The sequence below is a fragment of the Oryctolagus cuniculus genome, chromosome 1 (genome assembly GCF_051225735.1).
Source record: "Oryctolagus cuniculus isolate XC-2025 breed Fujian yellow rabbit chromosome 1, ASM5122573v1, whole genome shotgun sequence".
Classification (NCBI taxonomy): domain Eukaryota; kingdom Metazoa; phylum Chordata; class Mammalia; order Lagomorpha; family Leporidae; genus Oryctolagus; species Oryctolagus cuniculus.
Window position 1 is genome coordinate 136,435,726 of NC_142867.1, and position 12,145 is coordinate 136,447,870.

General features: G+C 46.2%; 1 protein-coding gene across 23 annotated transcripts in view; it reads right to left on the reverse strand.

Moving 5' to 3' along the window:
* Positions 1–7,623: 7,623 nt before the first annotated feature.
* Positions 7,624–12,145, reverse strand: part of AGTPBP1 (ATP/GTP binding carboxypeptidase 1) — a 182,910-nt gene continuing 178,388 nt past the window's right edge. For all 23 annotated transcript variants that reach the window (XR_016222756.1, XM_070049197.2, XM_070049205.2 and 20 more), the window contains one exon: positions 7,624–11,374. Coding sequence is in view for 22 of the 23 variants with exons in the window: in XM_070049197.2 (XP_069905298.1) it covers positions 11,197–11,374 (178 nt within the window). In the remaining variant the exon portion in view is untranslated. The remainder of the gene's footprint in view (positions 11,375–12,145) is intronic.

A 12,145-nucleotide genomic window follows, 5' to 3' on the forward strand; every position in this document is an offset into this window, starting at 1 on the left:
AAACCTAGCCTAGCACATAGTTTCACCCATGAAGCTGGCCCAGATGATTTACAGACAGAGATGGAGGGCTTCTGGTACTTCCCATTCAAAACCTTGACAGACTAAGAAGCTCACATTCCAGGAAATGTGCTACTGGCTCACCACACGGTTTGATCCAGGCACACGGAGCAGACACGCTGGCTCCCTGTTTGCGCTCTCCCCTTGCCCAGGTGACAATGACTCAGCAAATTCACCAACTGGGAATTGGTTTGCAGAGAGAGAGAAGGAAAGATCTTTGTCCGTTCCTACAGAGGGCCTGCCAGCCAGCCTGAGAGAGCTGTCAATCAGTGCTGACACTGATGCTGCCTGGAAGTCCTCGGCTGAGAGGTCCAGACCTGCAACACGCGAGAGCTTGCGTGTCGGGTTCATTGCCCTGAGCCCATGTCCCACTCTGGTGACTGAACCAGCTTTGTAACCTGGGACAACATACTGGATCTCTCTGAGCCTGGGCTAACACAACAGTAACATGGCAACAACAGTGCCTTTTTTGAATTGTTGTGTGGGTTCAACTACGTTCGTCAGACATTAGGCACAAAAGATTCAGCACAAAATAGGAGCTAAATAAATGGTGAGGTTGTAGATGGTGGCCCCAGTGTGGCTTGTCCGGTGATTACAGTGGACATGCGACTTCCGGGCTGCTAGGACAGTCTGCAAGGGCCCCTGGCCCAGGGAGAGGGTGGGTCCCAGTTCTCAGAGCCCCTCGTGAGTTTGTGGTACAGAGAGTAGGGCTTGCTTGAATATAGACTCATCCCCAAGGAAGAGCACTGGGAGGCAACACTCCTCCAGCCGATTCTTTTTTTTTTTTTTTTTTTTTGGATAGGCAGAGTGGATAGTGAGAGAGAGACAGAGAGAAAGGGCTTCTTTTGTCATTGGTTCACCCTCCAATGGCCGCCACGGCCGGCGCACCGCACTGATCCAAATCCAGGAGCCAGGTGCTTCTCCTGGTCTCTCATGCAGGTGCAGGGCCCAAGTACTTGGGCCATCCTCCACTGCACTCCCGGGCCACAGCAGAGAGCTGGCCTGGAAGAGGGGCAACCGGGACAGAATCCGGCGCCCTGACCGGGACTAGAACCCGGTGTGCTGGCGCTGCAAGGCGAAGGATTAGCCTAGTGAGCCGCGGCGCCGGCTCCAGCCGATTCTTTTGTCCTAAAATACAGATCGAGTGCCATCACTGCTGGCTTGGGACACCCCCCCCACCCCCATCCACACCCACACCGCTCCCCAGTGAGCAGAGTCCAATCCCACAGCACGGCTCCCAAGTCCATGCCTGGACCCTGCTTCCGGCTCCTCCGCTCCATCCTCTGCCTGGATGCCTTCCCTCGCCTCTCACTCCTCACCTGCCAGCCCCCTTCTTGAACTGCTCGGTTCCCCAGGCTCTCCCTGCATCGCACACCTCTCCCCGGGGACCTTGGCAGCATCTGTCACCCTGCCCCTTGTCCCAGCACACTGTGCCCTGTCCCCCATTGCTATCAAGTTGGTTTTGACCAGCGTGACCAACAGACTTGGCACCTGGCTCTCCCGTGGGGGCTCCGAGTTCCTGCTCCCCTTTCCATGCCTATGACATCACTACGCCATGGGAGCTTGCAAAGTGCTGCTGCCCCTTAAGCAGCTTTCTGGATCTGGTATTTGCCTCCAATCTAATGGCATTTCACCTCCAGGAACAGAACAATCGGTCGTTTAGGTGAAGGGAAAGACATTTATTTTTTGATAGATTTACAAACAACAAAGGACAGAGATATCAAACACAAAGCTTTGGGTGTGTGTGTGGAGGGGTGGGGGGAATAGCAACCTAGACGTATTTTGCTACAACTCTGCAAAAGAATCAAAGCCTTCATCAGTGTTTGGGCAAGGACATGACATTTTGTGTCTTTCAAAATATAAAATGCACCAATGTCAGCGCAGACCTCCGATCAGACAAGTGCTGTCCCTGTCAAGTCCATTGCCAAATCGCATTTGCTCAGACTTCTCATTTCACGTGAGCTGTCATCCTCTGCCACCACTTAAAAGCCTCATTATGAGGCAGCGAGTGCACACATTTGGATGGAAGAGAGCATTTGCAATTATATTTCAAGGGGCTTCCCAGAGCTATAAAGTCAGAGCTATAAATGTGTGATGTGTCACGTTAATTGTCAACAGAATATGAAAGGAGTCTGAAATTAAGAGTGAGCTCCACACAGCGTAGTGGATTGGGGGTATGGGGGTGGCGCCCAGGGGCACAGTCAGAAAGCTGGGTGACCACGGACAAGTCGCTTAACCTCTCCTGGAGGAATTGCTTCATCTAAGTGAGGGAAGGGCACTTGATGATCTCTGAGGGTCCAACCAGCACTACGGGGTCTCTGGAAAGACAGGGCAACCCCCAAATATTAAGTAGAATCCATGAAACTGAGCCAAATGGGCCACCATGCACAGCCTCAGTATTCATGGAGCTGTTATTTTGTGCTGGGCTTTGTACCCTGTGGGGAGCAGCCCGGACTGGACTGAGTTACTGGAATTAAGACTTATTCTATGCATCTGCTCTCCCACAATATGGCACTGGGAGAGAAGTAAACAGCTTCCGCACAGCTGCCTCCAGTTCAACCAATAAACTGTAGGACTTGCTACTGATTGGAGGAGAGCAGCGTACTCGGCGTGTGGGCAGCCGAGTTGGGATTGGCAGAGGAGGACTATAAAGGAGGAGAGAGACGGCATGCACCGGGAACAGCTAAGGGGAACATCCAGCTGAAGGAACACCTGTGCAGCCCCCGAGAAAGCCGGCCGGCGGTGTGCCGCTCCCCTGCGGAAGTGGGGAATGTGGCCAGGGGGAACTGCCCTTCCACGGAGGTGGAAGGGACAGTAGCCAACCCGGGAAGAACCAGCAGCAAACCTGGGGAGGGCCGAGCAGACGAAAGAACAGCGCAGGGTCCTGTGTTGCTCCTCCACGAAGAGGGGGAGCGACATAATGGTGCCGTGACTCGGATATGAAGCCTAGGCAGGGCTTAGTGTCGTTCCCCCACGAAGACGGGGAGCGACAGTACCCGATGTAGTACCAATGTAATTCAATTCACGCAATTCAAAAATGGCACCGCTGTTGCCATTTTGCAGTGGTGGGAGCTCAGGCTCAGCGAGATCCAATGTGTCATCTGTCCCACATCACAAAGCTGGTTCAGTCACGGGCAGTGGGACATGGACATGGACTTGGGGCTGACAGAGCCAAGCCCTTCCAATGAGGCTATGCTTTCTCTTAGCTCCTTGCCTTTCCCTCTTTTTAGAAAAGACACCCAAGTGTCGATTCTGCACAAATCTCACATATTGCACTCATGTTGTCTACACCTTTTCAAGGTTGCCCCGATAGCTTATTTAAGTCCGGCTCGACTTAAAGCAACAGTGCGAGTTCTTGGGAATATTGGGTCCTGATTCACCAATAGAGACCATAAAATAAGGACTTGGGTCCAATAAAGAGAAATGGTGGCGTGAGGCAGGTATAAGCCTCCCGAGCTTGCCTTTCTAGTAGTTCACTGGGCAAAGTGTCTCTAATGATCATGAAATCTTAGGAATTTTTTTCACCCAAAACAAAGAATTTCTAGGCAGTTCAAATCAAAAACAGAGGGAACAGAATAACTCTTGCTCACCATGTTTACAAAACAGACTAAACTGTGTTGTGCCCTTTTCCCACACCCCATATGTGGCTGCTACTGCCCCAGGTCTTTTAAGCTCATGAACCATGAGTGTGATATTGGGTGATTCGATTACATGGACATTAAATCATCTCCACCCAGCGCAAGCTCATCCCACGTTAACCAAGGAGAGCTACTGCAAACAGCATCCTGCATCCGGTTATTTGAAAGAAATCTGCCATGAGTTGAAATCCCAGGATTTCTGAGCTAGGACACAAAGTGCACCCCTGCAGCCTGCTGGAGACCACGGGCCGCTGGAGAGGTCAAAGCCAAAAACCATCGCTTCAGAGCCGATGGTGAACTTAACACCTGTGGGTGGTACAGTTGTCCCTTATAAATTCCCAGTGGGGAGAGCCGTGACCTGGTTGAGGACTGCTTACAAATTCACCCACTGTGCCGGTTCTAGTCCTGGTTGCTCCTCTTCCAATCCAGCTCTCTGCTATGGCCTGGGAAAGCAGCAGAAGATGGCCCAAGTGCTTGGGCCCTTGCATCCGTGTGGGAGACCCAGAGGAGGCTCCTGGCTCCTGGCTTTGGATCGGCGCAGCTCCAGTCGTTGCAGCCAATTTGGGAGTGAACCAGCGGATGGAAGACCTCTCTCTCTGTCTCTACTTCTCTCTGTAACTCTTTCAAATAAATGAAAATAAAAAACAAAAAAACAAATTCACCCACTGAAGAATTAAAGGTACATTCTGGGTTCATCTTCCTAGGGGGACCTTTGAAGGGATCAATGTCAGAGACAAGTTTCCACTTTTCTATGTCTCTCAAGGTCAGTTTCACTATTCTGGTGAAGCTGACATCTGAACATGCAACTCCAGAAGTCTGTTTTTCAGGCATGGGGCCGGGGCCTGCTCACAACTGTTCCTCAGCCCACTCCTCTTTCTCCAAGTCCTCTGCCAAGTGTGTGACACAACACCTCCCATTCAGGTTGCCACAGACGGCACCTGCACACGATCAAGTACTGCTTCTCATCAGAGACCGTGCTGGGCTCCACACACACAGCCACCCGCACTGTACCTCCGGTACATCCCAGACAAGTGCACCAGGGTAGAGGGCTTGCTTAACCTGGGGACTTCCCTCAGGAAGGAACACTCACATTCTGATTTCTTGGAGCCTTCAGGCTTACAAGTAGCACCAAGCTTTCTGTTTGTTCTCAGTCCCTGCATCCATCTAGACAGCAACACAATTCTGTTTGTTTTCTCCCTAACAATGAAGTCCACAGTGAGCATTACTGGCAGCTAGGCCATGCGGTGGCTGACCTGGATCCCACCAAGAAAGCGTGGGATCCAGTGGGGTGGTCGGTGGAGCTCCCAGAGAATGCCAGTGTGGTGGGACAGAGGCCACTGCTGCCAAGCCTCAGGGTCCAGTGCACATGTCACTGCTTTACCACATTGAGGGGACCACAGGTCAAATGCTGGGCCCACATCAGCAAGCCCACTCTTGTGCCATACTATGCTCCTCAGACAGGTCTGTGGAACCTGGAAGAATGCTACTTTATAAAACTCCCAGGGCCAGCGCTGTGGTGCAGTAGGTTAATCCTCCACCTGCAGCACTGGCATCCCATATGGACACTGGTTTGAGTCCCGGCTGCTCCTCTTCCGATCTAGCTCTCTGCTATGGCCTGGGAAAGCAGTAGAAGACGGCCCAAGTCCTTGGGCCCCTGCACCTGCGTGGGAGACCCGGAAGAAACTCCTGGCTCCTGGCTTCAGATTGGCACAGCCCTGGCAGTTGCAGCCAATTGGGGAGTGGACCAGCAGATGGAAGACCCCCCCGCCCCTCTCTCTCTGCCTCTCCTCTCTGTGTAACTCTTTCAAATAAATAAATCATAAAGAAAAGATAAAAAAAAGTATAGCCAACAACTCTATCATAAACTAACACCAAGTTGCAGTGTGTCAGCCATCTTGTTGTTCTGCACCATAGAAAGGTCATATACTTCTAACTAAAATTGCCTCTTGAAAAAAAAACCAGGTAATTTGGGGCTCATTTCTAGAACCTGCCTGTGAATGTGACAAAGAAGCTACTGAATAAACTATCTTCCCATTGAAAATTTCTATGGGGGTGCAAACTGTTGAAATCTTTACTTAATGTATACTAAACTGATCCTCTGTAAAAAAAAAAAAAAAAAGAAATTATCAACTCCCAACTTGACTCTCACTGGGATTAAACATGACAATAGGTCTGATCTGATTTCATCATCATTTAAAAAAAATCATCTATTATTTTTCACTTTATGTTTCTGTGTGGGAGCAAACTGTTGAAATCCTTACTTAATGTATACTAAACTGATCTTCTGTATATTAAGATAATCGAAAATGAATCTTGATGTGAATGGAAGGGGAGAGGGAGTGGGAAAGGGGAGGGTAGTGGGTGGGAGGGACGGTATGTGGGGGAAGCCATTGTAATCCATAAATCGTACTTTGGAAATTTATATTCATTACATAAAAGTTAAAAAAAAAAAGAAAATGTAAATTCTTTAAAGAAGAGGAAGCAAAAAAAATTACTTTGGACAGTTCTGTTAATACGAAATTCCTCTCTCTTGGCATCATGGATGGAAAAGCGCCTTGTCCTACACCATCACTATTTTGTTAGAAATAAAATTAAAAAAAGATTCAAGGCTCTGGAGAGGAAACAAGATCTTTTGTCTCTCCCTCCATCATTCTGCCTTTCAAATAAATACATCTTAAACAAACAAGTAAAAGTATGAGAACAAAATTTTAATTATTTTGGTGCAAATTACTCTGAAACCCAAGCGTCGTTTTCTCGTCACACACATCTTCCAGGAACTTTTTCAAGATCCCCCTATACATTCCCATCTTTTTTGCACCCAAATAATCATCTCTTTTCCACCGACTTTTTCGAAGTTCCGTCTTATTAGCTCTGAACACACCCAGTGAAAAGTCTCATCACTGGAAGAAATACTCTAACTTTAGGGCAATAATGACAAAAATGTGGCTCACTTCTGGTCCAGCAATTAAAACCTGGTTTGCCTGAGGTATTAGAGCAACATCTGCTGTTCTCGCCCCGTGTCTAACAGAACTCAGCCCTTAAACTTCCCGGCCGCTGGGCGGTGGGGGGCGGTGGAGTCATAGCTTCAGGAATGGACACTAGGAGGTGCAGACCTACCTGTTCTGTGCACAGGCAAATGCAGCTCAAACAACTGGAACAAGGAAAGTGACTCACCAGCCTGCGGAAGTCCCTCTAGGTGTGGCCAATGTCTTGGTGCTGTTCCTTTGACGGTGGTGAGCTCTCCTCCGGGGGCTGCGGGATGGCCGCTGGCGACTCTGTCTTCCCTTGCCAGAGAAAGGCCTTGTTCTAGCATTGCCATCGCCAGGGCTAACAGGCACTCTGCTGGGTCTGGCTCAGGTCACGTGCCCATGGGCCCCCGCGAGTCATGGGGGACGTTGGTGAGCTCACAGCACAGAGATCCAGACCATCAGTTAAGCAGAGGTGAGAATGAGTATCTCCCTCCAGGGATGTGGGGATTTCCCATATGTGACAGTCCCTGTGGTGGAGTGTGGGACATCGTTTCATTGTGTACAGCTCTTATGGGAAGGAGAAATGAAACATTGCAACTGTACACTGGGCACTGTCCTGGCTACATTACATAGACAACAGCCGTGTACAAGGAATATTTTCAGAGTTTCAAGTCTATCTTTCTATGTGTGGTTACACAATTCACTCTACTTCAAGGGCCCACATTTTGAAACAGAAAGAAAACAGATGGGAGTGTCAAGAATTTCTAAGAATATGAGGAAGACAGGAGGAAGCAGCAATCCCGGATGAGGTGAGGGAAGAAGGGGAGTGTGCAAACAGTAACAACGTCAACATCGTTTGACTTCATTGTATCTTTAGCACTGAACGTCAAAGCAAGCCCTTAGTTTTAAAAATTCTCTACCATATCGTTTAGCTGGAGAAAAATGTACAGAGAAGCCGATTCATTTTCAAAGGTGCAGACTTTTATTAAACTCTAGTCTTTTCTATTTCAATTTTCACCAACAAGCATCTTTTGCCTTTTACAATTTCTTCACATGTGCCATTTCTTACGGATCTTTTTATGGTTTCAAAGTACATTACAAACATTTGCAGGATCATGCATCATAATTACTCGGACCAGGTTTCTGCAGCCGTTCACCTCATACTCGGCATTTTTATCAATGACGTCTTTAAAAGGAACAGTTGTACACCTGGCACCACAAAGGTAAACTTTGCAAAATATTTGGAGCTACACCTCTGACCTTTTAAAGTCATCTAGGATTTCGAGGAGCGGAGTACCACAAATCCATGCCCACTTCACAGGGGTTTGTATGTGTGTTCACAAAAGCACAACCACAAAGATCACCACAGTACTCCACAAACCGCCAACCATGTCCTAAACTCCGAGTCCCCGTGTGACCCCAGAAATGCCATTGCTAAGAGAGTCCATTGCTTGGATGTGGGCCATACATAGTCGGCAATCTCAAATTGGGGGGAAAAAAACAGGCTAACCATTCAATGTGCCCAACATTCAGCCAAGCTCTGAAGAAACAGATCTGACAGAGGATTTCGGGAGTCTGCCTTGTCAACAGGACTTTGTGGAAGGAAGGGGTGACCACAGACCTGAGTTACTGCACACTTACAGCTGCCCAGGACAGGCACGTTAAGAGTGCTCTGTAAACACGGCTGACAGGGGACATCTCGAGGGTTAAAGAGACTTTCTCCCAGGTTTGCTTTTCTGTAGGTTGCAGGGATTTGAATAGACTTTAATCAGAGAAGTATTACCTAACAGTGACATTCTATTGTATCAAGTAGAAATACTGTTTCAACAGGTTTTTCCTCGCGGAAAGAACTCGAGTTTGTATACAGCTACTAAACCTTCACCAAAACAAGAAAAAAATGCATCGATATTCAATACTTCGCAATGTTTAAGGTCTGACTAGGAGAACAAGATTGATAAGGATACATTTGAAGATTCGTTACTGTCACTTACTACCATGCAAACAATTCCATTAATACATTTATCATCCACTTCAGCGCTTAAACTACCATAGTCATCTTGATTTGGGTGCTGCTAATTTAGAGAGAGCGTATTCACTGCTCTCAGTGTCCTACCTGGAGCAGAACTCCAGAATTCAGACAGGTCCACGTTTCTATAAAAAAAACTAGACTGATTCCACTTCTTGTGTTCAAGCAAGTCTAGGACCAGGACAGAAGGCCCACGGGAAGCAAAGGGTCCTGCCTTCTACCTTGCCTGGACAGATTTCACAACTTCAAGACACTCTCAAGCTTTGCACAGTCCTTGCTCTTGGGGAGGTGGGGAGAGGCAACAGGTGAGCAAGTTGTCAGGAGACCCTGGCTCTGCCTGAGTGGCCCTGTGACCTTATTTGACCTCTGCGCCTCTATTTCCTGGACTGCACCAATCGGTGACCCTCAAGGTGACATCCTGCACTGATGTCACCAGCTGGGTACTCACACAGGCGGCAGGTCCTTGTGCCCCAGCCCTGATCTACACACCAGCAATGTGTGTTTGGAGAGGCTTCCAGGCACAGAATTCAAAGTTCCAAACGCAAGGTGAATCAAAAAGATCTGAACTGGATCATTAGACTCAGTTTATCAGGCTTTGTCACTGCTGTGCAGGGCAGAATATTAATTTTCAGGACTATGGTATTGAAGATTTTCTCCACCATTCTTTGGGAAAAAAATGAGGCCACAGAGTTAACATGAGGGCAATTTTAGCTACTAGTAGCCAATAAAATGAAATGTAGTTATAGCCCTAATTAGGAAAGTTGGCATATTAAGTTATTTTTTATTTTTCCAAAGCTACTTACTGTTGACAAAAAAATCATCTTTTAACTATAAAGACTTTCCCTTCCATCTCTTTAATAAAAAAGGTATATTCAAGCTTGTAATATATGCTGAAAGTTATATTTAATGTAAAATGTTCCAACAGTACAAAATAAGAGATTTTTACACTGCTAATGTAATAAACTTAAATTGCCAAGTCAACCCGAACATGACAGTAACTGTAGTTACCTGACATACATGGCTACCTTGGGTTTTAGTTTCTAATTTTCAACTCTGTAAAAGCCGCCAAAAATTCTTATGTGGGTGTAATGGCTCCATAATCTGCTCTCTGCAAAAAGTATGATTTTAATGACAGATGTAAATTATTTACATTATAAAATAGATTAAAATATTATAATTATAAATAATTAAATAAATAGTACTTTCCCTTGCTACAGTATCCTGATCTTTCCTAAATTAAGGTTCATGTACTTAGAGAACTGGTTCGACTTCCCAGCCCAGTTAATCTTTATTTCCTGAGATGGATAACAAGTAAGTGCCTTTCAGCTGCCCCATACTGTGTTTTTAAACACGGCTCCCAAGACAACAAAAAGAACTTACACTACAGATGCAATACCTTCAGTTGTACAAAGAAAAAATCACTGGTTTGGAAAACTGTAAAACCTGAGAAGCACGTTTAGAATTTCTTTTCCATTCTAATTAGTTGAAAAATATTCTACTCTAGGAACAAGCGAGGAAGATGGGGGCCCAAACACTTGCATCTTGGCAAGGACCTGTTACTGGAGTATCTTCTGGGGTGTGTTTTGTCACAACAAAACCTGTTGCCCATCGCTTGACGACAAAGGCATTTCCTGCAGCAGCGTGGCTAGAATTCAGGAGGCTATAGCCACACAAAATACTTTCCATCCACGGCCGTCACCCTGGACTCTACCTTTCACATCAGCAGCCCCAAGACTTTCACATCAGAAGCAGCACTACTCAGGGGACGCTCACGAAACACACCATCAGGGAAAAGAGGTGTGCGAATACATCTTTTATGATATGTACAAACACACCCATACATCATAAAAGACTTAAGAGTAGTAAATTGGGCTTTTTTTTTTCTTTTCTAAATTTACCAATGTGTCCAGAGATTCTCACATAGTGCTATGGACCAAATCATCTGAGCTGGCCGAAAAGGATGACGAAATGAATGCAGCATTTAATAGAGTTTTTATTTGCTTAATTTGGTAAAGGTAGAATGTGATGGTTTCAAGGCAAACGCTTGGAATATTTCAGTCACAACCCATAACATGATTCTGAAGCACAGTCTTCGATATCTACCCGACCTTACACAGACACAGCTATAGAATTCCATGTACAATATATTCTGGTCATGAACGACTCAGGGATTTCAATAGCTCTAGAATTTAGATGTCATATTCTGACACACTGCAGGACATAACTATAACAAGATAAAAAATCCATGCAATGCTACTTGGGTTTCTTTTTAAAAGTAAATCTAGTTTTTGATCATTCAATGCTATATAAAGTGCATTGAATACCTAAAATAAAACAAGTGCCAATTTTATCACGAATTAATAACATATTTATTGTCCTGAAACCAAACAGGCCCAAGTTACTTTTTGTCCTTTTGAGTCAGTTCTCTATAAACTCATTTCTCTCAGCTTCCCCGTGTAGGGTATTTCGCTTCTTCTCTGCAGTTAGTCAAGAGATGACAGGGGGCTCAAGGGAGGTGCGTTCTGGATAGTTCTGAGTCAGAGAGCGCTTCTTCGTGAGCAGAAGGTTCATAGTCTCCCACATTTTCGGTCAGTTCGATATCTAACTCATCATTACTTTCTGCGCTGTAATCAACTTCTTCAAGGAACCGAGGTTCATCTTCATCCAAAACGTAAGTGGTAGGGCTGTGGTCAAAACATACACAACACGCAAGACTTCATGAGAGGCTGCTGTTCTAACAGAAGGCTAGCTCACTAAACGGGATCAACTTGGATTCCCATAGAATACGAGCAGCTTGTATTAATTTTTAAAACTGTGTCCAAATGAACAAGCTGAGATATGTATAACAGTTGAAAGCTCCTTGTATGAACAATCAAGGGTGACATGCTTACTTTCAATTCTATTACAAGAGTGTCAATATACATCCTACTCAGATTTCTAAACAAAAAAAGTGGGGCTCTCTCATTAGGTTCTTTCTTGGAAGGATTTCAACCGTTTGCAGGCTATTAAGATTTATATGTAAAGTTCTGTAATAATTAACGTAAACCAGGCCGTATAGGAAACTGTAGGTATCTGGTTCAACTGATGCACTGACATCACTTGTGCCAAGACTATCGAGTGATCAGCCATCATAAACACAGCCCAAAGACCCACTCCCACGGCTGCCGCAGCTCGGGAATAAAAGTGAAAAACAAGTGAACACTCCATCCTGAGACTAATTACTCTCCCGGGGGACACAGAGCAATGAATGTCTGCCCGAAAGCACTGAGCACTTCTCAATGCTCAGTAGGTAGGCTGGCAGGGAGTGAGACCGCCTCTCCACTAGGTCTCGTGACATACTCTTTCTTCTTGAAAAAGAAGTCACGGCATTCTGATTTCTCTCCATTTGTGAGATATCAGACACGTGTAAGCAGCACGCACACACGTGTACACTGTAGCAAAGAAACATCACAAAC